Here is a 27,722-nt window from a genome sequence, read left to right on the forward strand (position 1 = left end):
TTGACCACAAACCTTAATTCCATCATCCAGATTCTTAATATATATATAATGTGAAAAGTGGTGGACCTAACAGCAACCCTTCCTGTAAATCAATAGTCACCTGCAGCCAACCAGAAAAGGCCCCCTTTATTCACACTCTTTGCCTTCTACCAGTCAGCCAGTCTTTGTTCTACGCTAGCATCTTTTGTGTACTAGGCTCTGATCCTGTTTCGCAGCCTCATGTTTGGCACATCCTTATCTACGAATCATCAATTTCTCATGATAGAGAGGTTTGTGAGTTCCTGAAATCCTGAGACTGATGCCTTCTGGAGCTTAACTTCTGTTGGGGTCACCCTTGATGGTGAGATCAAAGGGGAGGTTCCAGAAAAAGAGCATTTCAACCAACACCTCAGTTGTGGAGTTGACAGAAGATGATGACGCATCACAGTGAAGGCAGAAGAAGGCTGCAGCAGTGAAACGTCCCCCGTCATGCCACCAGTGCCATGCCACTAGACCGTGACTTGAATCTGTCAAGGACCATGTAGTAGCTGCCTGTGCATGAGCCTCCCCACGTTGAGCAAAGTCACATGCAGGCATTGTCCATTAAAGGCAAACCCTTAGGAGAGCGTCATACTCCACTCCAGTGATTGCACTACTACTTCCTTGTCAAAGGCCTTTCCAGCAATTCAAGTAAGCAACATCCACCGTCTCTCCTTTGTCTTTCCAACCTGATATTTCCTTAAAGAATTCCAACAGATTTGTCAAGGTAAGGTTAAGGAATCCATGGAGATTTTGTCCTATCTTATCATGACCCTCCAAGAACCCCGAAACCTCATACTTAATAATGGACTCTAATGTCTTGCAAACCACTGAAGTCAGGCTCATTGGGCTGTAGTTTCCTGTTTTTTGCCTCCCTTCCTTCTTAAACAGTGGAGTGAACCTTGAGAACCATTCCTGATTTTAGTCATTCTTGAAAGATCACTACTAATGCCTCCACAGTCTCTTTAGCTACCTTGGGTGCAGTCCATCTGGTTCAGATGACTTGTCTACTTCCAGCTTCCCAAGCAGTTTCTCCTTGATAATAGCAACTACACTCACATCCACCCACCCACCCACCCCCCGGCTCTCAAATTTCTGCCATGCTGCTGGTGTCTCCCACAGTCAAGACTGATGCAAAACACTTATTAAGTTCTTCTGCCATTTCTTAATGGGAACAACTCCATTACTACGTCTCCAGCATCATTTTCCAGTGGTCTAATGTCCACTTTTGTCTCTCTTTTACTTTCTTCATATCTGATAAAACTTTTGTATCTTCTTTTACATTATCAACTAGTTTTCTTTTATATTTCATCTTTTCTCTCCTTATTGCTTTTTAGTTTCCTTGTGTTGGTTTCCAAATCCTCTAGCTTCCCACTAGTTTTTGCTATATTGTATGACTTCTGTTTGGCGTTCATGCTATCTTTGACTTCTCTCGTCGGCCACAGTTGCCTCCTCCCACCTTCTTTCGGATTAACCAATTTTTCATCCTCTGAATTGCTCCCAGAAACTCCAGCCATTGTTACTCTACCATCATCCCTGCCAATCAACTTCGGCCAGCTCCTTGCTCATGCCTCTGTATTTCCCTTTACTCCAATGTAATACCAATACATCTGAATTTAGTTTCTCCCTCAAACTGCAAAGTGAATGTTATCATATTATGATCACTGTCTCCTAAGAGTTCCTTTACCTTAAGATCTCTAATCAAATCTCAATTGTTAATCTCCCCTTTTGCCTCCAGTCTTATCTTCAACACTCAAATAATGGACTGCTGAGGAATAGGTTATTTGTGGCGTTACTGCCTCCTCCTTCTTTTACCAACAGCATTGGAAGAAATTATCTGGTGAGTACTCTGGGCAGGTCCTGACGGATTGGAAAAAGCCAAATGTCACGTTACTGTTCGAAAAAGGATTTAAGCAAAAGACAGGTGACTATAGGCCAGTTAATTTAATATCTGCAGTTGAGAAAATGCTTGAAGTTATCATTAAAGAAGAAATATCGAGGCATCTGGAAAGAAATGGATTCATCATGCAGATGCAGCATGGATTCAGCAAAGGCAGGTCCTGTTTGACAAATTTACAGGGGTTCTTTGAGGATATAATGAGCGCAGTGGATAGAGGGGAACATATGGACGTTATTTACTTGGATTTCCAGAAGGCGTTCAGTAAGGTGCCACATAAAAAACATAAGATAAGGATGCATAGAGTTGGAGGTGATGTATTAACATGGATAGAAGATTGGTTAACCAATAGAAAGCAGAGAGTTGGGATACATGGGTGTTTCTCTGATTGGGAATCAGTGGTGAGCTGCAGCGGTCGGTGCTGATCCTGCAACTGTTCACAATATACATTAACGATCTGGAAGAGGGGACCAAGTGTAGTGTATCTAAGTTTGCTGATGACACTAAATTGAGTGGAAAAGCAAATTGTGCAGAGGATACGGAGAGTCTGCAGAGAGATATAGACAGGTTAAATGAATGGGCAATGGTCTGGCAGATGGAGTACAATGTTGGTTATTGCGAGGTCATTCACTTTGGAAGGAAAAATGGAAGATCAGATTATTATTTAGATGATAAAAGATTGCAGCATGCTGCTATGCAGAAGACCTGGGAGTGCTTGTACGTGAATCACAAAAAGTTGGTTTGCAGGTGCAGCAGGCTATCAAGAAGGCAAATGGAATGTTGGCCTTCATTGCTAGAGGGATTGAATTTAAGAGCAAGGAGGTTATGCTGCCACTGTTATTGGGTACTGGTGAGGCCACAATTGGAGAACTACGTGCAATCCTGGTCTCCTTACTTGAGGAAGGATATTATGGTTTTGGAGGTGGTGCAGAGGAGGTCCATCAGGTTGATTCCAAGGGTAAGGGGGTTAGGCTATGAGGAGAGATTGAGTCGCCTAGGATTGTTCTAATTGAAATTCAGAAGGGTGAGTGGCAATCTTATAGAAACATACAAAATTATGAAAGGGATAGATAAAAGCAGGAAAATTTTTTCCCCTAATAAGTGAGACTAGAACTAGGGGACATAGCCTCAAGATTCGGGGAGTAAATTAAGGACGGAGATGAGGAGGAACTGCTTTCCCAAAGAGTGGTGAATCTGTGGAATTCTCTACCCAATGAACCAGTGGAGGCTACCCCAGTAAGTATATTTAAGACAAGGTTGGATAGATTTTTGCATCAGCTGTGATCTTATTGAATGGCGGAGCAGGCTCAACAGGCCAGATAGTCTACTTCTGCTCCTATTTTTATGTTCTTGTGTTCTTATCTGAAGATTATTGTATCTTGATATATGCAAGTTTTCTGTCACGTTTCCTTTATATTAATATAGCTACTACAAAAATATTTCATTGATTGTAAAACATTGTTAGGAGGCCCTAAGGTTGTTAAACATAGAAACTGTTCTTTTTGTTTCCTTATTTCATTTTTCTCTTCAGTCTAAATGTTTTTATTCTAAAAAAACACGATGTTGTGATTATTCCAAGCTCAAGAATTTGTGAACATCTAGAACTTGTGAATAAATTCCTAAATGGTTCATAACTTTACCAATACAGATTTCTGTGTCAACCACAATATGACCTTATATTTCATTTCTTTGAAGCATGCAGTGCATTTGGAAATGACATCTTATTTTTATTTTATGAAAACTTTTTCACATTGCTTTTAAAACTACTTCTCAAACAGAAACTTAAATGCATACTTATAAACAGTGATTTATAACCATAATATATGCATACAAAGAGGAAAAAATTATTGCTTTTATATTTTTGTGCTTCACCTTTGGTGGCCTGAATTTCACAGTAAATGTAATGAGAAGTCTACCGTTGATCATAGTTAATAATCCACAAATCTTTGAGAATTCTGCATTTGTTTGTTCAAATACAGAAATCATGAAGTTATCATCATCAATTTATGGTGACCTTTCTTAAGGCTGGATACAAGTATTGAAATCAGCCTGCAGTGCAATGGGAATGAGGACACTTAGATTAGCTACCCAAAGATTTTGTATCATACCTCCACTGCATGGTAGCAAGGGGAAACCAATCAATACAAGATGTTCAAGTGGCAGATTTTAAATGGCTTGTTAATCTTAGGGAGAAAAAATCCTTTGGGTTATCAATTAAAAGAAAACTTTAAAAACATTTGATAACTTTAAAAAAATTATGTCTTATTTATTTAGGTATTTTTTTGATACCCTTTAGGTTTCTGAATACTTATACCCTAAGCAGTTCAGGTAATCAGAAGCATCTCCTGGCCATTTAGATGTCTGCTTTTCTGATTCATGAGTGGGTCTAATTTTGACAACAACCCAGACCCCATCAATGTTATGCCTGTCCAATATACAGAATTGAAGGGCATTGCACAGGAACGATTATCATCATTTTGGCCTTGTATTGGTAGAAGAATCACTGAAACTGAATATTGTGCAGGTTTTATTCCAAATATAAAGTTTGGGACCCACATGGACAATCCTACCACAATGTTAAAAATGTTGAAATAAACATCACATTTTATATAGTGGCCAATTAACCTTGTAACCCACTTGTGTTTGGGACATGGGAGGAAATACAGGCAGTGACAGGGAAAATGTACAAACTCCACTCTGACAGCATGTGAAGTCAAAACCCTAATCCTAGCTGAGTTGCCAGATCTGTGAGGGAGTGGTTCTACTAGCTGCACCACAATGTCACCCTAATCTGTCATGCTTGCCCTTTCTAGGATGTACTGTAAGTAGATCCAGGCACCCCTGATGATGTTGATTGTTAATTATTTCATAAGTTCAGAAGTAATCAGGAAAAGATAATAAACACCAATTTTGTCAGCAATTTGCTCATGCTGAGACAGACTTTAAAAATACACAAAAAATAAAGTACAAATTCCATGTCATCATGTGCAAGTAAAATATGGCATATCCTTACTGGTGTTTGAAAGTTTGGAATGGATATTCTAACAGAAATTCACAACATCAGAGACAGCTGCTTTCTCTCTATAATCAAATAGCTCTTCCTTGAACCATATTGCAAGTTTTGTCAATTAAGAGTATTAATGAGTTTGTCTGTTAACTCCCAAGAAAAATACAAAGAACAGAAGAAACCACCATTTCTGGCCCTTCCCTGATCCCACTAAAACCTTTGACTCCCTCAACCGGGGGGAACCATAGAGAAATCCTCTCAAATATGGTTGTCCTCAGAAACAATTTCCCATTCCTGATCTGCTACATAATTATATCTAAGCCATGATTCTAACCAACACATTCAAACCCATTGATTGAAGCACCGTTCCTGCAGTTTGGAGACCCACAGAAATTCATCTCTATCTAATATTAGCTTCAAGATGGCAGGCAAGCTATGATACAGAACAACAGGTTCTTGGCCTCACACTCCACCTCATTGCAGCCCTGCACCTTATTGTTTACCTGCACTGCAATACTTCTATGGAATCTGTCATACAGGTAGAATACCCCTTATCACTGCTTGTTTGTGTGTTGGATTTTTTTTATTTTGGAATATATAATGAAATAGATTGGCATTTCCATCATTACAGACATTGAAGTTATGTGCTACTGGTAAACAGTTTTTGTCTTGCACTTGTTCATCACACATACTGCATGTAATTAACAGCAAAAATATTATATACCATTAATATAATGAAAATATGTGTGCAAGGCAACAAAAGCAGCACAACAGCAGCTGGAGAATACATTCATTAACTGATGAACAACAACAAACAACAGCATGCTTTCAGTCTCCACCTACGATGCCATGTTTTGATTAAAAGGTTACAGTACACTGTATTTGTATTTTATTTTGTTTTTATACCTTACACAAAACCTAAAAAAAAAATCAGCATTGTAGGCTTGTTCTGGTATCAGGTTTTCATCAGTGACTATCTTATATAACCATATAACAATTACAGCACGGAAACAGGCCATCTCGGCCCTTCTAGTTCATGCTGAACCCTTACTCTCACCTAGTCCCACCAACCTGCACTCAGCCCATAACCCTCCATTCTTTTCCTGTCCAGATAGCTGTCCAATTTAACTTTAAACGACAACATCGAACCTGCCTCAATCACTTCTGCTGGAAGCTCGTTCCACACAGCTACCACTCTCTGAGTAAAGAAGTTCCCCCTCATGTTACCCCTAAACTTTTGCCCTTTAACTCTCAACTCATGTCCTCTTGTTTGAATCTCCCCCATTCTCAATGGAAAAAGCCTATCCACGTCAACTCTATCAATCCCCCTCATAATTTTAAACACCTCTATCAAGTCCCCCCTCAACCTTCTATGCTCCATTATCACCGGCATGTGACATGAAATTTGTTAACTTAGCAGCAGTAGTTCAATATATAATCTAGCAGAGAGAGAAAAATAATAATAAAATAATAATAAACAAATCAATTTACAGTACATGTATATTGAATAGATTTTTAAAAACGTGCAAAAACAGAAATTCTGTATATTTTTTTAAAAAAGTGTGGTAGTGTCCAAAGATTCAATGTCCATTTAGGAATCGGATGGCAGAGGGCAAGAAGCTGTTTCTGAATCCTGGAGAAACTCATCATTGAATTTCTTTGCTGCTTCATGATCAGCAGACACTATATCACCACAATTATTCAAAAATGTAATGCCATGCCTTTTCTTAAACTTCTGCAACCAGCCTGCTGAATATTTACAATTACCTTCAATTTTCAGTTCATCGTAATAGATCTTTGTTTGTTTCATTATCAGCATGTGACATATGTTCACTCCACACTGACAAATCCACTCTTTCAATACACAATCAAGGTCTTCTTACTCACTTTATGCAGTGTGCTTTTTTTAATTTTTCTTTAATTTCTGTTCACTACGTATGTGAAGTTACTTTTCAGAACCGGCTGTGGAGTGACGTGATTTTCACTACTCGACAACTCTCAAGAAAAATACAATAAACAGCATCAGCCATTTTTCTTGGCCTTTTTTAATCTTAATAAAATCTTTGACCATCAATCAGAAGAGCTGTTGAACTCTCCTCAAATGTGACTGCTCACAGAAGTTCACCTCCAGCCAATCTTGCCTCCAAGAGGGCACGCAAGCTGTGATACAAACCAACAGATATATAGCAGAGCCAATTTTAGTGAAGACCAGTGTCAAACAAAGCTGTGACATTGGCTCGATGCTTTTCTTAGTCTTTCCTATCTCAATATTACACTTCAAATCTAACAAACCTCCCACAGGGTGGACCAAATGTACAAAACAAATAGGAAACTACTCAATTTACAACAACTACACTCCATAACGAAAGCTACCAATTCCCTAATCAAGTTTCGGAATGCAGATAATAGTTGTGTCATTATTAGAGCCATATTTAAATTCCCTTACACTGTGTGTGATAGACAGTATGTGTTGATTTTTGAAAGTTAAAATATACTGTGTACATGCTCTAAATACTCCTTTTCCAGTGTTTTTTTTACGGTTTTATATGATTGTCATAGAAATTTGTAGTCAGTCACCAGGGTGAAATATACAGTTAGCAGAGGTTGTACACAGGACTTCATTTCTGAAGTTTGGTTCCATATTAGTCAATTAGACTGAATTTCAGAAGTGAATTACAATGTCCAGCTGCTATCTTACAGTATACTTATATAAGCATTAAGGGTAAATTTATATTCCATTTACTCTCTACTGCTATTCACATTCATCAAAGTCACAACCTTTCTTTTATTGGTAATGATCATCTATAAATCTTGAATAATTGTTGCCACATTCTTCAACTGGAAAGGACAAGGGCAAATGAGCCAAGTTGGATACAAGTTGATCTGATATACACATGCAAAATTTAAAGAAAGATAAAATACATTTTATTCAATGCAACATATTTCAAAAATAATATCTTCAAAGGTTGTGCTTTTGATAAAATCAATCTGAATTCCAACAGGAAACCATGACCCATTTATATAAAGGACCGACAATGACCAAGTTGTTAACCTAGAAGGCTTTCCCATGATCAATGCCTGCAATCTGATTGTAGCCAAGTTCCGAACCATTTGAAGTTATTTGAGGTTTCCCAACCATTTGAAGTTACTTGAGGTTCACATGCTTTATTACAAGTAGATCACTTACAGTACCTGCTGAAAACTTTGCAACTAAAGCATGTTAATAAATCTAATAGTAAATTCACCTGGAACCAAAGACTACTTTCAAGCTCCAGAGCTAGACTAAGATGTCAATGACCAACAGGCATTATAATTTAGCAGACTTCTCAGCATTTACTTATCAGATAAAACTTTGTTAGTGTTGCTACTTGGAATGATAATTATCATTAGTCACCATGATAACATTGCCAGGAATCTACTTATAGAAGAACTAACTGTACGACTCTCACATAATTGTTAATAGCCTAAATGTTTACCAATCAAGATAAATTAGTCAAGGGAAATAACATTAGAAAGTTCCGTAGGGTGTTTTATTTGACTCTATTTTTTGAAACTGCAGATCAAATGTACTGTAGTCTGGTTGCCAGATTTAGCCATACAGTTTTACTGCTTACAGCTTGTATCATGCAATCCAAACACTTTTTGTTGAAGGATTATAGAGTGCCCCACAGTTTACTGGTTATACATTCAAAATGGCTGGTGGATTTTCTTTCAATAAATCAGTTTGATAACTATTTTGGGGAGTTAAATTACAAACATGTATTTGACATTGGTGCAAAAAAGCTAAGACCACTTTCAACTTTTTGATACTTATATTTATTTCAAACTAAAATGCAGTTCATGCAAATATGACATTAAAGACAATTTACGTTCATTGCGCTGCATAACTGTACAAATAGTTAATTCATAAATCTAACGAATGGCAAATCATTGAGAAAATTATTACTTCAGATTTGATTGAATATGCATAAACTAATTAAATACTTGTTCTGCTAATTTGTTCTTTAAATTGTAATTAGATAAAACTCTATTTCAAATGTTGAATTAGCCAATACATCAAAAATTGAAAATTTGTGTTTTTCCTTGTGAGCAGTCAGTTTCTTCCAGGGATTACATTAGAATTCATTTTTTTCTGTTTATTTCATACCAAAATAGTTTAATGTATTCATAAACAACAGGAATTCTGCAGATGCTGGAAATTCAAGCAACACACATCAAAGTTGCTGGTGAATGCAGCAGGCCAGGCAGCATCTATAGGAAGAGGCGCAGTCGACGTTTCAGGCCGAGACCCTTCGTCAGGACTAACTGAAGGAAGAGTGAGTAAGGGATTTGAAAGCTGGAGGGGGAGGGGGAGATGCAAAATGATAGGAGAAGACAGGAGGGGGAGGGATAGAGCCGAGAGCTGGACAGGTGATAGGCAAAAGGGGATACGAGAGGATCATGGGACAGGAGGTCCGGGAAGAAAGACGGGGGGGGGTGACCCAGAGGATGGGCAAGAGGTATATTCAGAGGGACAGAGGGAGAAAAAGGAGAGTGAGAGAAAGAATGTGTGCATAAAAATGAGTAACAGCTGGGGTACGAGGGGGAGGTGGGCCGCTTTGCTGAACATCTACACTCTGTCCGCCAGAGAAAGCAGGATCTCCCAGTGGCCACACATTTTAATTCCACATCCCATTCCCATTCTGACATGTCTATCCACGGCCTCCTCTACTGTAAAGATGAAGCCACACTCAGGTTGGAGGAACAACACCTTATATTCCGTCTGGGTAGCCTCCAACCTGATGGCATGAACATTGACTTCTCTAACTTCCGCTAAGGCCCCACCTCCCCCTCGTACCCCTTCTGTTACTCATTTTTATGCACACATTCTTTCTCTCACTCTCCTTTTTCTCCCTCTGTCCCTCTGAATATACCTCTTGCCCATCCTCTGGGTCACCCCCCCCCCCCGTCTTTCTTCCCGGACCTCCTGTCCCATGATCCTCTTGTATCCCCTTTTGCCTATCACCTGTCCAGCTCTCGGCTCTATCCCTCCCCCTCCTGTCTTCTCCTATCATTTTGCATCTCCCCCTCCCCCTCCAGCTTTCAAATCCCTTACTCACTCTTCCTTCAGTTAGTCCTGACAAAGGGTCTCGGCCTGAAACGTCGACTGCGCCTCTTCCTATAGATGCTGCCTGGCCTGCTGCGTTCACCAGCAACTTTGATGTGTGTTGCTTTAATGTATTCATAATGTCTTAGCAAATTTTTTTACCAACTAAAACCTCAATACAAGCTCCCTTAAGACTTCTCACCTACAGAAACAAATTTAAAAGTATTTATTTCCAAAGTATGCATATGTTCCCATGTTCTACTTTGAGATTCATTTACTTGCAGGCATTAACCAGAAAAAAGAAATGCAATAAAATTTTGCATAAACAAAGACTGACAAATAACCAGTCTACAAAAGATGACAAACTTAACAAACAAAAATAATATTGAGAACATAAATTGTAAAGATCTTGTGAAAATTAGTCTGTAGGCTGTAGAATCAGTTTGGAGTAGTGGTCCACATCAGTTCAGGAGCTGGATAGTTGTAGAGAACCGAAGATTTCTGTACCTTATGACTGATGGTAGTGGCATGAAAAGAGGGGATGGTGGGTTTCTTTGATGATTGATGATGCTTTCTTGTGGCAGTGCTCTATGTAAATGTACTCAGTGGTGGGGTGGGGCTTTGCCTGTAAAGGACAGGCTGTATCCACCACTTTCTGTACTCTTTTTCATTCCTGGGCATTAGTGTTTTCATACCAAACCGTGATACAACCAGTAAGGATACACTTCACTGTGCATCTATCAAAGTTTGTCTAATTTTTTTGTGATATGTTGAATCTACACAAGCCTCTAAGGAAGTAGAGGCACCTTTGTGCCTCCTTTGTGATGTCACTCATGTGCTTCTCCCAGAAAAGATTCTCTGATATATTGACACCAATAATTAGGATATTTATTGCTAGTATGGAGAAAGAACTACAAAACTTAATTGATATAGTTGTTGAAGAAAGGGCAAAAATGGGTCTATCTATCAATTGCAAAAAGACAGAATATATGGTGATATCCAAAAAGAAGGAGAATCCTATCTGCAGGCTGAGAATAAATGGGGAAGACATAAAACTACAGAACTTTTGCTACTTAGGAAGCTGGGTGAGATCGGATGGCAGGTGCGACATAGACATCAAAAGAAGAATAGGGATGGCAAAAGACACCTTTATGAGAATGAAGAGTATACTGATCAATACTAAACTAGACATGACAACCCGCCTCAGAGTACTGAAATGTTACCTTTATCCAGTTATGTTATATGGCTCAGAATGTTGGACAATATCTAGTAACATGAGGAAACAAATTGAAGCAGCAGAGATGTAGTTTTTGAGGAGGATACAAAGAATATTATGGACAAAACGAATAAATAACGAGGATGTCATGAACAGAGGAAACACAAAAAGAGAAATAATGTATGAGATCATGAAAAAGCAACGTAACTTCATTGAGCATGTGACTGGGAAAGACGAGTTAGAATGCACGGTAATTATGGGAAAGACTGAAGGGAAGAAAGCAAGAGGAAGACAAAGACAAATGATGACGGTGACAGCAGCCAGAGAACTGGAAATGGATACCAATGAATTGATCTACTTAACCCGAAACAGGAGTGTGGGGGCCATGGCAGTCAAAGCTCAAACTGGGCATGGCACCTGATGATGATTGCTCATCCTGATACAGTAGTCTGTTACACCCAGCCCTCCTTTGTGATTGATGGCAGATGATTCAAACCTCACAGTGCTATTTTCTTATCTCTATTTGAAGCAGAGCATCTTTCAAGGATTTATCAAAAACCAAATCTCTACCCAACTCTAGACATCTTTACTCTCCTTTCAATACTTGTAACTTTCATCATTTATTCCTGTCACTTTGAGTATCATGGTGCGTTTATCTACATTAAACAAATAAATAAAGTGTCCATGCACTCATTCTATAGCAGGGATCTTTAGACATGATCTATTAACATGCAAGATGAGTTTCTTTGGTTAAAAAGTAGGATCTGTCTTTACTAAGTATAATTTAGCATAAGCTTTAAAACGAAATTCTAAATTGCAATGCAGTTATCAGCCTCCCAATTATCCAAAATTCCTTCTATAAGCTATTCATAGAATTGTGATGTATCTGTTCAGGGTATTCAGACTATTGTGACTGTGCAGGTGTTTTGAATGAGCTGTTCATCCTTCATGCCGTTCTTTTTCCATAGTTTCACATATTTATTCCCTTAAAGTGTATGTTCAATTTCCATTTGAGAGTTACTATTAAATGGATATCCACCATCCTCTGTCACACAATGTGTGGCCTCCAAACCAAACTAAAACAGTTGCCGCTGCCCGCAACCCTCCAAATTTGTTAAACTTGCATGACACACCCTTACTCCCAAAGTCAAATCCTTTATTCAATCCTTTATTAGGAATTAGCAAACATACAGTCTTGACATAATTAAACTTAAACATACCCACGTGTAAGCTTAGCATAATTGAGCGTTAGTGAAGGGTCAGCAAAAGATACGACCACCTTCGGTACCAAGCTACTACAAACTGCAAAGAACAAAGCATGGAGACGCAACTCCCTTCATTTTTACCACACCCCTCATGGGACTAGTTACCATAATAAATATAATAAACGTGCAACACAGAATACAATGCAAATAGAGAACAGATGCATGGCTCCTACACAGTTCATTCCAGAATGTGACACCTAAGTGCAAGATATTTTTTTCATTTCCCCTCTGTTCTTATAAAGCACAGAAGAGACTATCTGGTCAGTGCTAATTGTTAGAGAGGCAATTTCATCTGTTCCATTCCCCTCTTTCTTTCTCCAACATCCTAGAAGTTTTATTTTCCTCAGGTTACTTAGTGGCACAGCAGTTAATGACACTTCCTGTCAGTTTCAGGATCTCAATTCATTCCTGATTATGGGTACTGTCTGAATACAGTTTAGACATTCTTCCTATGGCATCAAAGATTTCTGCTGGATGTTCCAGTTCCCCACCCTCACATCAGAAAGACATGCTGGTAGTTTAACTGGCCACGGTAAATTTCCCTTTCGTTTAGGCAACTGGTGGTGGAACTGCAGAGAAGTTGATGGGCATGTGAGAAAATGTGGGGCAAGAGTACAGGGAAAAAATGGAGGGGGAAATAGGGCTGATGGATTTATTTTGCAGGAGCTGGCATGACTCAATGGGCAGATTAACCTGCTTCTGTATTGTAAAAAAAAAGTAAGTACCTGTATGGTATGTCATGTGTGACGCCAAGCAGAGCTACCAGACAGATGATGCTAATGAGAGAGATAACAGAAGACAATGGAGAAACATTCAAAATGCTAATGAGAGAGAAGAGAGAGATTAACGGGAAAGAAACACAATTCAGATATTGACAGACCGGTTGCTTTGAACCTGAACTGTTTGAAGTTTGATGGACAGGTGATACCCCAGCAGGGGGATAAAAGGAGCAGGTTTGCTAAGGCACGAGACACGCCACAAGACCCTGGACAGAGCAGTGTGCCCCCACAAGTGGTGGGAGTTTGGAGGACCAGTTCACGGGAACCGATCAGAGGCTCACAGGGTGTAAAGTTGCGATCGGTGGGAACCTGGATTGTGTGTCCGCCCTTGCCTGGGTGCCGGGTTCACTGCCGAAGAATGATCGTATCTGGAACGGAGGGGTCACAGTTGGTGACCACAGCAGGATTAGAAGACATCAAAAGGTCTGCCCGAAACCAATTGCCTGTCTCTCTGTGTATCTCTCTTTCTCTTTCTCTCTCTCTCTCTCTCTCTCTCTCTCTCTCTCTCTCTCTCTCTCTCTCCCTCTCTCCCTCTCTCCCTCTCTCCCTCTCTCCCTCTCTCCCTCTCTCCCTCTCTCCCTCTCTCCCTCTCTCCCTCTCTCCCTCTCTCCCTCTCTCCCTCTCTCCCTCTCTCCCTCTCTCCCTCTCTCTCTCTCTCCCCCCCCCAACGGTACAACAGCATACAACAGCAGCGATTACTTCAAACTGCACTAAACTGAACTGAACTCTGCTTTACTTAAGACTGATCATTTTACCCCTAGACTGCGATAGAGCTTGGTTGATTCCTATTACCATAGTTCTGTGTATATGTATGTATTATCATTGCTAACCTGTTACATTTATATCCTTACGATTAGAGTACTATGTTACTTATTTCTTTAATAAAACTTTATTAGTTCCTAGTAATCACAGACTCCAACGAGCGTTCCATTTCTGCTGGTTTGGCAACCCAGTTACGGGGTACGTAACAGGTAAAACAATCTTAGGCTACAATCCAGTTGATTGGAAATCCTGCTGGTTTGGTATCTAGCTTACTGTGTAATGTTTACCATGTTCCCTTTCCACTTACCTTGGCACATTATCGGCACCCAATTGCCCACCATTGAGAACATCTACCATAAACGCTGCCTGGGCAGGGCAAAAAGCATTATCAAGGATGCATCTCACCCTAATCATGGACTTTTTACTCTCCTCCCATCGGGTAGGCGCTACAGGACCCTCCGCTCCCGCTCCAGCAGGCACAGGAAGAGCTTCTTCCCTGAGGCTGTGACCCTGCTGAACCTCACATCACAGCGCTAAGCAGTATTGCATCCGTATTGTACTGTCTCAGTACTTTTATATTTGTGTGCTGTAGCACTTTTTTTATTCGCAGTTATTTTGTAAATAACACTATTCTTTGCATTTCTGGTCAGATGCTAAATGCATTTCATTGGCCTTGTATCTGTACTCGGCACAATGACAATAAAGTTGAATCTAATCTAATTTCCCATCCTCCCTTTCAGACGTATCCTGGTTTCTGCACTCACTTTCAGTTCCTGGTTTCCATGTTTCATTTCCACTCACCAATTCAATTTCCATACTTCCCTTTCTACACACCTGGGTTCCAGCTCCCACATGCCCTCTCTATTCACCTGATTCCCAATTCTCACACTCCCTTTCCATTCACCAGGATCCTAGTCCCTCACACTCCCCATTCACTGGAGTCATACTTTCTGCACACCCTTCAACACACTGGAGCTTTGATTTCCGCACTCCCTTTAACGTAAAGGAGCTTCATTTCTATACTCCCTTATCACTCACTGGGGCCCAATTCCTGCAGTCCCTTTCAACTTGCCTAGTTCATTGGGTAATTCATTTTCTTATAGTAATGTTTAATGGCGGTCGGCAGACCAACATTAGATGCATTACTGCCACCTACTGAGCATCATTCAAGCGCACCGAATACTTTTCTTCCAGAAAGTCATCCATCACCACCCTTTCAGATTTGTATCACTACAATCCAATGTTCCCTCTGAGGGGTGTGCGTGTCACACATTTGCATGTTTTATTACCAGCACACACAGGAATTTAAATTGCTCACCCTCTACCTCGTTTGCATGCTACGTATATTTCATGATCGCATACAATCACATTTTCTTACCTGGTTTCTGATGCCGACAATGTTGAGAACATGGAGTTTGCAATGAGTTCTCTGCAGCTTTTAGAACTGGCTTATTTATAATGTTGTCACTGGGCAAAAGTTGCACGGCAGGACATTTTGGTCATTACAAATTAGAGGGAACATTGCTACAACCCCACATAGTACTATGAGCGTTAAAATCTCCTGAACGTTAGCTAACAAATTTCTAGCATTGCATTATATATAAAAAAAGAGAAAAGTTTAAGAACCTTTCTTTGAAGTTGAATATTATTTACTTCTCCTTGGAAAACATCGTTAATATCTTCTGGAGTTAAGTCTTTTATCTCTAGATGTTTTTTCTGCAACTTTTAATATAATTTTATATTTTTCTGTCCTACTTTTAGTTTGTGCTGTACAATTTACCACATCTGCCATAAAAATAATAAATATTAATTTATCAACAATCAAGGAACCCTTTGTTCTAACATCATGTGCTTTATACACTGACTTTAATATATCTGTATGCTGAATATTAATTGGACCAATTGACACATTCTTCTGTACTTTCTTAAGTGCTTCTGCATATGATATGCCCATTTCTATCCAAACAATTTTCTTATATACAGGACACCCTGCATAAGCAGAGCTTTGTTCCCCTCCACAACTGCTACAATTTGGTCTAATGCCTTCTCCACAATTACCATAATCATGTTCTCCAGCACATCTACAACATCAGTTTTTACCCCTACACAGACCTGCCACATGACCAAACATCTGGCACTGAAAACATCTCAGAGGGGCCAGTACATAGACTCAAACCATGTAACTCATATAACCTAAATGAATCCTATCTGGCAAACTTTTTCCATCAAATTTAACCAACACCAATAAGCTATCTGTTCTTACTCCACCACAAAAGTCTTAAACGTTTAGTGTCCACAACATTTCATCGATCAAATTATTTTTAACTTAGTAGTGCATGGATACATCTAGAGGCACTCCGATGGTTACCTCCCTCCCTTCCACAGCTTTATCCCTAAATCTTTCTCACATTACTTACAATCTTTACAAAACACAAAGAATGTACCCATCTCTTGATATCTCAATATCTCCTAACGATTTTTTTTCAAATGTTCAGTTAATCTAAGTGGATTGATGTTAGAAACAGGTCCACATTCAGCAATACCTTAAACTCTTCCCTTCTTCTTTTATTAAATCCTGTCTACTGCCTTTATCACTAGATGATAAGCCACAATCCTCAATTCACCAATTATTTTTCTGTTGCCCAGAAACCCGCAATTTGCCTTTCTCCATGGAAGTCACATCACCCAATACCATCTCCTGTCTTCTTCATCACTTCCTGACATCTTTGTCTCCCTTCATGCCTGAGAGCAACTCCCAACAGTAGATTCAGTCATTTGCTCCAACTTCAAACTGAACTCCACAATTCGTGATTTTACTGTGTAACATCTTAAATGGGTGACAGGGTAGAGATACATCTCTACCAAAGGAGGTGTAAGATGCTCCTTTCCTCCGCTAGCCTGCGGGTCACCCTTAGGCAAGGTGTAGCACCAACTTAGCCCCCCAGTTTGGATCATGTGAAGCCATGGAAGCAGGTGGTGGATGGTCATCTCAGCAGCTGGTGCATGTCATGTCCAAAATCAATCATGGTCATGATCTCACACACAGCACATGATGATGATGATGAACATCTTAAGGGTGAATTTAAAGAGTTTTAAGATAATAATAGAAATGCGTACAACTGTCAGGAAAATCTGCTTGTTTGACAGCACCAAAGTCCCAGGTGTTCTGGTATTTTACTGATGGAGTTCTTATTTTGAAGTATTTTATTAAAAAAAAGTCTCTCGCATCTACACAAACACCATGATCTGAGGAGCCTGTACTTGAACTGTACTGCTCTTTCTCCCTTGTATCATTTGTCCAAAACTTAATCCTTAAATCTATACCCTTATCTTTGAAAGATGGGCAATAGAAATGACAGATGAAAAATAACAATAAATTGGCATGAACAATATTCAGTTTATTTCCAAACAGTATGCTAAAACTAGAGCAGCACATTGGGTCAGCAGTAGTTCTACTGCCTCACAATTCCAACAAGCTAGGTTTGATCCTGATCTCCCATCCTGTCCGCAGAGTGCTTGCATGCTCTTTTTATTCTCTTTTTATTCTGTTGTTCCATTTTCTTACAACATCCCAAAGATATGCAGTTCTTAGATTGCTATCCCTAGTGTAGGAAAATTGGGTAAAGCTGATGTTCTTGTAAGAGAGAACAGGTTCCAAACAATAAGTGGGAAATGGGATTGCTTTTTGTCTCCATCTTCTGAGGACAAATGTTTCCCACTGTACAAAGTCAAGATGTTAACTACAATTCCTCCCTCTCCACCTTCAATAGGCACTGTGCATTTTCTGTGCATGCTCCTTTATTATACAAGTGTGGTGGTTTATAAGAATGATCATTCAGAGAAACTTACAGTAGATTATGTCTATTCCAGCTCTTAAAAGATCTTATTGAAATTGCATCTAGTGTCTTTGGGAAATCTGAGCTAACTAGTACTACTGTGGTATTTAGAGTCAAGACCTCCACTCACTGGTATAGCACAGCTGTATTCAGGACTTGGTAAGGACTTGGAAAGAGGTTCAAGCAAGAAATAGGGTTTGAAATTGTTCCTGGTTCTGGGTATCTGGCCCAAGGTTCCTGGGTCTGGCATCAAGATGCTCTGGGAACATATATATGGCCCAAGTTCTTCTACCAGATTTTGCCAAAAAGCAGCCTTTTTTAAGAATGTGGGGTTGTTGCAGGTATTTTCAGCCACGTGACTGGGCAGCTAACATAGCAAGTTACCAAACAGGACAGAAATGGAACTTACAGGGTGGCTGGAATAACAAGTGATCTCAGACCACAGGAGGCCATCCCATGGGCTGGATCCAATCCGAGAGCTTTGTTGTAAATCAGTTCTGAAAGGCATTAAAATACCTTCCTCATCCTGCATTGTTTTAATTATCTATGACCACTGTGGGCAATTGATCAGCTTTTCAGATTTGAGAAGACTGACAACTTCTGTTTTTCCAATCTCCTTCTGTTCCAATCTAAGTTAATTATCCTAATTGACTATATTGACATACTTAGCACCAAGAAAATATGTTTGGTTGCCACAAAAATTCATTGGCACCATTAACGTTATGCTACTACTTAAATAGATTTCCTATTAAATTTTCTGGCAGTTTTAAAAATATTATGTGTGTAACCTACATAGTTAATGCTGGAATCCACTTTTTTCGTGAAAACAGTATTTGTGTATTATTGTGTGGCTTTAATTATAATTCTCAATTGGTGTGTGAACTTCAACACAGCATATATGCATTTTACTTTGCAGAGACTGCAGCATGAGGTAAAACATCTTGTAAAGGAAGAAACACCTGGGTTGGCAAATACTTAAAAAAAATTTGAGTGGAAGTACTCCACATGTGGAACAGGTGGTAAAGGTTTTAAAGCTGGACTTGGTTATTTCATAATGCAGAACAAAGTAATTGTAAGCTTTGCTTTTATAATTTATCTAAGGTACAGATGAAAGGTTTTAGAACACATAGCTTTTGAACAAAGTGTATATGTATGTAGATGTGTCTGTGAAGCACTTTCAATGCAATTTGATTACTTAAAGAACCTCTGTTTCAATACATGAAATTTCTGTAATGAAAAGCCATAAAATAAGATGAATCCATCTGTTCAAGGATAAAATCTTATGATGTTTGGTACAAGGTGGGGATGAGAAACATTCAAATATAATTTGTCCTTTTTCATTCACAGACCATGTCAGGCCTAGCTGATGAGACAGCAGGAGACCTCCCTGTGAAGGATGTAGGCATGAGCCTGGCTGGAACTGGTGCAGTGCAAGGTTTGGAGCACCTGCTAATCATTACGAGAACATACTTTGATCAATGTATCCATTAGTTTTACCTCATAATATCATCCTTTTATGATACCATTGATCCATGTGGTCAGGGTTTACTGATTAACATCACAATTGAATATTTGCTGGTGCTGATTGTACCCTTCACCTGCCTTGTGCAAGTAAAGATATAGTCTTGTTTCATGATTGTGTGTCTCTGTAACATCCTGTTACCTTAAACAGAAGTCATTTTGATTGCTGTTTTAAAACTTACATTTCCTTTCTTCCCTTTTCTGTTAGGGAGATTTTGCATTAAGAAAATTTAAGAACGTATTATCTTAAACTAACTCCATATGTGATTCTTGTGTTCTTTGATCCTAATCCATATTAGTCTGCTTTGGAGAACAATAGAGTCAGAATATTGGTATCTGTATTCTGGATCATAATTTTTTTTTGAGAATAGTAGCCTTGACCATTCACCTCAGGGATATTTTGTTCTGTAGTATTAACTATTTCTCATAAATAATCAGTGGCTGTTAATGCTAATATAATGTGGAGAAACAGAAGAGACCTATCAAATGGGTCTCTAGCTGCGAGGGGTGAATCACGTGTGAATGCACAAAAGATTGTGGATTTTAAACTCAATGGAAGTTCATCTTTAGAGGAGGTTCATCATTGTGATACAGTTTAAGGAAATTTTTTTAAATTTTGTATGCACATGCATGCACTTTGTTTGCCAGCCAGAATGTGAGCTCTGATGAATTTGAATAGATAGAAACAAAGAAAACCTACAGCACAATACAGGCCCTTCGGCCCACAAAATTGTGTCGAACATGTCCCTACCTTAGAACTACCTAGGCCTTACCCATAGCCCTCTATTTTTCTGAGCTCCATGTAGCCATCCAGGAGTCTCTTAAAAGACCCTATAGTTTCCGCCTCCGCCTCCACTGCCACCCCTGGCAGCCCATTCCACGCACTCAACACTCTCTGCGTTTTAAAAAAAAACAACTTAACCCTGACATCTCCTCTGTATCTACTTCCAAACACCTTAAAACTATGCCCTCTCATGCTAGCCATTGCAGCTCTGTGGAAAAGCCTCTGACTATCCACACGATCAATGCCTCTCATTATCTTGTACACCTCTATCAGGTCACCTCTCATCCTCCATCGCTCCAAGGAGAAAATGTCAAGTTCACTCAACCTATTCTCATAAGGCATGCTCCCCAATCCAGGCAACATCCTTATAAATCTCCTCTGCACCCTTTCTATGGTTTCCACGTCCTTCTTGTAGTGAGGTGACCAGAATTGAGCACAGTACTCCAAGTGGGGTCTGACCAGGGTCCTATCTGGCTACAACATTACCTCTCGGCTCTTACACTCAATCCCACGATTGATGAAGGCCAATGCACCGTATGCCTCCTTAACCACAGAGTCAACCTGCACAGCAGCTTTGAGTGTCTTATGGATTCGGACCCCAAGATCCCTCTAATCCTCCACACTGCCAAGAGTCTTTCTATTAATGCTATATTCTGCCGTTATATTTGCCCTACCAAAATGAACCACTTCACACTTATTTGGGTTGAACTCCATCTGCCACTTCTTAGCCCAGTTTTACATCCTATTAATGTCCCATCGTAACCTCTGACAGCCCTCAACATTATCCACAATACCCCCGACCTTTGTGTCATCAGCAAATTTACTAATCCATCCCTCCACTTCCTCATCCAGGTCATTTATAAGAATCGCAAAGTGTACCGGTCCCAGAACAGATCCCTGAGGCACACCACTGGTCACCGGCCTCCATGCAGAATATGACCCGTCTACAACCACTCTTTGCCTTCTGTGGGCAAACCTGTTCTGGATCCACAAAGTAATGTCCCCTTGGATCCCATGCCTCCTTACTTTCTCAATAAGCCTTTCATGGGGTACCTTATCAAATGCCTTGCTAAAATCCATATACACTACATCTACGGCTCTACCCTCATCAATGTGTTTAGTCACATCCTCAAAAAATTCAACCAGGCTCATAAGGCACAACCTGCCTTTGACAAAGCCATGCTGACTATTCCTAATTATATTATGCCTCTCCACACTTTTCAGTCTACTGCAAGTCATCCCTACAATCGCCAAGACCCTTTTCCGTAATGAATACTGAAGCAAAGTATTCATTAAGTACCTCCGCTATTTCCTCCGGTTCCATACACACTTTTCCACTGTTACACTTGATTGGTCCTATTCTCTTACGTCTTATCCTCTTGCTCTTCACATATTTGTAGAATGCCTTGGGGTTTTCCTTAATCCTGTCCGCCAAGGTCTTCTCATGGCTCCTTCTGGCTCTCCTAATTTCATTCTTAAGCTCCTTCCGGCTAGCCTTATAATCTTCTAGATTCCTATCATTACCTAGTTTTTTGAACCTTTCGTAAGCTCTTCCTTTCTTCTTGACTAGATTTACAACAACCTTTGTACACCACAGATCTTGTACCCTACCATACTTTCCATGTCTCATTGGAACGTACCCACTGAGAATCCCAAGGAAATATCCCCTGAACATTTGCCACATTTCTTCCATACGTTTCCATGAGAACATCTGTTTCCAATTTATGCTTCCAAGTTGCTGCCTGATAGCCTCATATTTCCCCTTAATCTAGTTAAACGTTTCCCTAACTTGTCTGTTCCTATTCCTCTCCAATGCTATGGTAAAGGAGATAGAATTGTGACCACTGAGAGACCTGACACCTGACCAGGTTCATTTCCCAATACCATATCAAGTACAGCCTCTTCTCTTGTACGCTTATCTACATATTGTGTCAAGAAACCTTCCTGAACACACCTAACAAACTCTACCCCATCTAAACTGCTCATTCTAGGGAGTTGCCTATTATTATTATTCAATATTTGGAAATTAAAATCTCCCACCACAACAACCCTGTTATTATTACTCCTTTCCAGAATCTGTCTCCCTATCTGATCCTCGATGTCCCTGTTACTCTTGGGTGGTCTATAAAAAACACCCAGTAGAGTTATTGACCCCTGCCTATTCCTAACTTCCACCCACAGAGACTCTGTAGACAACCCCTCCATGACTTCCTCCTTTTCTGCAGCTGTGACACTATCTCTGATCAACAGTGCCACACCCCACCTCTTTCTGAAACTCCCTATCCTTTCTGAAACATCTAAAGCCTGGCACTTGAAGTAGCCATTCCTACCCCTGCACCATCCAATTCTCTGTAATGGCCACAACATCATAGCTCCAAGTGCTGGTCCACGTTCTAAGCTCATCCACTTGATTCGTAATTCTCCTAGCATTAAAATAGACACATCTCAAACCATTGGTCTGAACGTGTCCCTTCTCTATCACCTGCCTATCCTCCCTTTTGCACTGTCTCCAAGCTTTCTCTATTTGTGAGCCAACCTCTCTTTCCTCTGTCACTTCAGTTCAGTTCCCACCCCCCAGCAATTCTAGTTTAAACTCTCCCCAGTAGCCTTAGCAAACCTTCCCGCCAGGATATTGGTCCCCCTTGGATTCAAGTGCAACCCGTCCTTTTTGTCACACCTGCCCTAGAAGAGGTCCCAGTGATCCAGATATCTGAATCCCTGCCCCTTGCTCCAATCCTTCAGCCATGCACTTATCCTCCATCTCATTCGATTCCTATACTCACTGTCACGTGACACAGACAGTAATCCCGAGATTACTACCTTTGAGGTCCTGCTTCTCAACTTCTGTCCTAACTCCCTGTGGTCTGTTTTCAGGACCTCCTCCCTTTTCCGACCTATGTCATTGGTGCCAATACGTACCATGACCTCTGGCTGTTCTCCTCCCCACTCCAAGATATCGTGGATGTGATCAGAAACACCCCGGACCCTGGCATCTGGGAGGCAAACTACCATCCGCGTTTCTTTCCTACGTCCACAGAATTGCCTGTCTGACCCCGTAACTATAGAGTCCCCTGTCATTGCTGCTATCCTCTTGCTTTCCCTATTATTCTGAGCCACAGGGCCAGACTCTGTGCCAGAGGCACGACCATAGTTGCTTCCCCCCAGGTAGCCCATCTCCCCCCCCCAACAGTACTCAAGCAGGAATACTTATTGTTAAGGGGGATAGAAATTTGAATACAGTTCCTTACTAGGTTTGACACAGAAGGATAACATTTTATTATATCATTACAAAGTATTCAATCATCTGTAGTTAATTCAGATTATTAGAATAAGAATCAGGTTTATTATCATCATAAGATGCTGGAAATACTCAGCTTTATCATGAAATTTGTAATTTTGTGGTAACAGTACAATGCAATACATAAAAAAACACTTTAAGGTACGATTATAAATATAGTAAAATATAAATACCAAGTGCTAAATAGCTAAATGGTAGTGTTCATCAACTGTTCAGAAATCTGATGGTGGAGGGGAAGAAGCTGTTCCTAAAATATTGAGTGTATGTTTTCTGGCTCCTGTTCCTCCTCCCTAATGTTAGCAATGAGAAGAGGGCATCTCCTGGATGGTGAGGATCCTTAATGTTGGATGTCAGCTTGAGGCATTTTGAAGAAAGTACATTGTTAACATGTTAAAATGTTGAGTCTTTTGAAATGAGAATCTCAATGCATCCCAGCATTAGAGAGAATAAAGGAATTTGAGTTCTTGCTCTCCAGGATATAGTCAGCTATGAAGCAAGGTTAGACAATTCAACAAGGCTATATAATGCAGATATAAACAGACATAAAGGAATCAGAGGCAGATTGATGGGCATAGGTATTGGAATGAAAAATCCACAAATTTGGGCAATTATGTAGAACCATAGTAACTCAGAGGAAAGTGTACCCAAGTTGAACAGAGTGTAATAGTTTCGTCAAGGTTATTTTGCAGTTATGCCTGGGAAGCCAATTGGTATGTAATATGATTAGTGTTAAAATGAATAAAGTCGCAGAAATGAGTGAAAGTAAAGTGAGAGGAGAACTAAGAGCAGTAAATGGTGTACAACACTGACTGTTCCAGAACCAGTGCAATTAGGCACAGGGAAAAATATCCACTGCTTGGGTAAGCTCAGGGGCACCATGTATGAAAGCACAAGAATCGTTTGTAAGAGGGAAGCAAGATACAAACACCTACTTGCCACCAGAGATAACTGGAATTTTATTTCGTTGCATTTTAGCAGTAGTCCCACCTAAAAGCAACAGCCAATTAAGAATGGGGTTGCCAGCAGTCTCATACTTATGAAGATTTCTGGAATCCAAAATAAAAACATTTGGTCAAGAAAATGAAGGATGGAGTGGTTTTCAGGAATTCTTAGGCCAGCCAGAACAGAGAGGGACAGAGGTACAGAGGGATGTTGGGGTCCAGGTCCATAGTTCACTGAAAGTAGCTGTGCAAGTGGATACAGTAGTAAAGAAAGCATATTTGCTCCTTACATCTTTATAATCGTCCTTGATTATGCTCTGCGTCAAGCTACCAAGGATCATGACAAGTTTGGTTTTACCATAAAACCAGGGCGAACCAAAAGGGTCAGGCCAGCTACACTCACAGATCTCGATTTTGCAGATGACATCGTCCAGATGGAGGAAGCACAGCAGCTACTGACAAAAGTGGAAATAGAATGCAATAAAGTTGGAGTTCACCTAAACGCTAAAAAGACAGAGTACATGGCGTTTAACTGCGACGAAGGTACTCTCAAGACCGTAGAGAATGATACCATTAAGAAAGCCTTTGACTACAAGTACCTCGGGTCAAGAATGATGAGTTCGGAGAAGGACATAAAGATACGGAAGGTGCTGGCATGGAGGGCAATGAACAACATGAAGGAAATCTGGAAGTCAAACCTGACCAGAGGGCTTAAAAAGAGGATTTTCATAGCAGTCATAGAGTCCATTCTCACGTGCGGATGCGAGACGTGGACACGCACCAAGACGATGTGAAGGTCTCCAGATGATTGCTGGACACGAATGCTCTGGATGGCTCTTGATGTGAGCTGGCAACAGCACATGACAAACGTTGAGCTCTATAACAACCTACCGATGCTCTCCACTAAAATTGAGGCGAGAAGACTGCAACTAGCAGGGCACTGTCTACACCACCCCGAGCTACCTGCCAGCCTAGTCATCATATGGGAGCACAAGCACGGGAGGATGAACCCTGGGTGCCCTCCCAAGACTATGGTCAACACTCTCCTAGAAGACAGCGGCGCGGCTAATGTAGATGAACTGAACACACTGATGAGGGAGAGGGAGAAGTGGAGAGTCCACCATCATGCCCGACACCAGCCCCTAGGCCTGAGTCGACGTAGTAGTAGTAGTAGTAGTATTGGTAGGGGTGTTGAGTGTTAGTAAAGCAGTAGCTGTATAAAACTTCAGTCAGGTCACACGTGGAGCATTGTGTGCCATTCTGGTCATCATTATAGGAAGCATGTGGAGACTGCAGAAGAGAATTACCAGGATGCTGCCTGAATTAGAAGTTATGAGCTATAAGGAAAGGTTGGATGAACTTGGAAGCTGAGGGGAAACGTGATAGAGGATTTTAAAATTTAAGATGCAAGGATCTTAGACTATGGTTTCTATGTCAAACACCAGGGGACATGCTTTTGAGATTAGGAGATAAATTAAAAGGTGTCATTAGGAGTAAGTTTAAGGAAATGGTAGGATTTTGTTGGTAATATGGTTGGTGGAAGATGGAAGTATCCTATACCAGTGGTCCCCAACCACCGGGCCGCGGACTGGTACTGGGCCGCAAAGCATGTGCTACTGGGCCGCAAGGAAATGATATGATTTGGCGATATGAGTCAGCTGCACCTTCCCTCATTCCCGGTCACAGCCACTGTTGAGCCATTACTCATGCGAGGTCATTACCCGCGCGTCATCCATGTCAACGCGGGAAAGAGATCAACTCCTCGAGCTTGCAAATGACGGCAGGCTGAAAAGTATGTTTGACTTAACATCTCTGCCGGCGTTCTGGATCAAAGTCAGGGCTAAATATCCTGAGACAGCCACGAAAGCACTGAAAACATTGCTTCCATTTTCAACATTTTTCTGCGAAGCGGAGTTTTCTGCAATGAATGCAAGGAAAACTAAATTGCGGATTAGACTGGACATAATGAACCCCCTTCGAGTATCGCTGTCTCCCATCACCCCTTGATGGCACCGTCTTGTTGCAGGGAAACAAGCCCAGGGCTCCCACTGATTCAGCGATATTGGTGTGTTGCACTGATTTTATATGCCCATATGGGGAAAATATGCGCTGTGTGTTTAATATCCAAACGTTACTTAAAATGTTATGATGCTATTGACTTATATAATCATATAACAATTACAGCACTGAAACAGGCCATCTCTGCCCTTCTAGTCTGTGCCGAACGCTACTCTCACCTAGTCCCGCCGACCTGCACTCAGCCCATAACCCTCCATTCCTTTCCTGTCCATATACCTATCCAATTTTTCTTTAAATGATAAGATCGAACCTGCTTCTGCCACTTCTACTGGAAGTTCGTTCAACACTTACTTCAAGCTCCCTGTCGTCCCCGGATAATTGACTTATCACTATATTCATGCGAGGAACATATGCGCTGTGTGTTTAATATTAAATTCGTTAGATAAACCCTTTTAGAAACAAAATTGAGTGTATTAGCCACTTATCACCTATATTCCGGTCGTGATTAATACCACCCCCCCCCCGAACAGAATCGCCAAAAAGGATTTGCAGGGGGAAAAAAATCGGCAGGTCACGACGCGCATGTGCACTGGTGCCCATGCAAGGCTTCATGGTCATTGTAGTCTTTTTCGGGGTAAACACAACGTATTTGACTGCTACTCTTGTCCGTTGGCAACCCTAGCCCCCGCCCCCTCCCCCCCCCCACCCGGGTCGGCCGGTCCGCAAGAATATTGTCAATATTAAACCGGTCCGCAGTGCAAAAAAGGTTGGGGACCCCTGCCCTATACCAAATTACTTCTACACTACCTGTACTGAAAAGGCTACTGCTGTTTACTGATTCTTTCCAAATCTCCTTTTCCTTTTAACAGAAAGCCTCATGAACAGTAACCCCACATATTTCCTAATAATATTCCCAGATGTGACAGTATTTTGATCACTAAAGTGTTTTGACACCAGCTTGACCTATGTTAGAATATTGATGTTAAAGTTCTTAATCTCATTTTCAAAATTAAATCATAGAAGATGTAATGAGTTTTGCATGCGACTTACAGTGAGTTAATTTTGGAAGATTTATGAAACCAGCTTAGAATGTACAACTAATAACTACTTTGCTTTCTAGTATATCAATGGATGGCAATTAACATTTTGTGCATCCTTCTTCTAATGAACAATATTCAAATTGTCCATCAGGGCATTTTGTTGTGCATTCCCATGTTGCTTAATTGAAATAATACACAGTAAACAACTACAGTTATTTGTTCAGCTGTGATTATTTATTATGTGTTATTTTAA

At 40.4% G+C, this 27,722-nt stretch overlaps 1 protein-coding gene across 7 annotated transcripts in view; it reads left to right on the top strand.

Moving 5' to 3' along the window:
- Window positions 1-27,722, top strand: part of rpgrip1l (RPGRIP1 like) — a 194,637-nt gene that overhangs the window by 11,633 nt on the left and 155,282 nt on the right. For 4 of the 7 annotated variants that reach the window (XM_063066856.1, XM_063066855.1, XM_063066860.1 and 1 more), the window contains 2 exons: window positions 1,757-1,858; window positions 19,214-19,301. In XM_063066856.1, the coding sequence (XP_062922926.1) occupies window positions 19,217-19,301 (85 nt within the window). In that variant the 5' untranslated portion in view covers window positions 1,757-1,858; window positions 19,214-19,216. Of the gene's footprint in view, window positions 1-1,756; window positions 1,859-13,425; window positions 13,692-19,213; window positions 19,302-27,722 lie in introns of those variants that run through there. The other 3 variants (XM_063066857.1, XM_063066858.1, XM_063066859.1) reach the window with 2 other exon arrangements.

The sequence above is a fragment of the Mobula hypostoma genome, chromosome 14, assembly GCF_963921235.1.
Source record: "Mobula hypostoma chromosome 14, sMobHyp1.1, whole genome shotgun sequence".
Lineage (NCBI taxonomy): Eukaryota > Metazoa > Chordata > Chondrichthyes > Myliobatiformes > Myliobatidae > Mobula > Mobula hypostoma.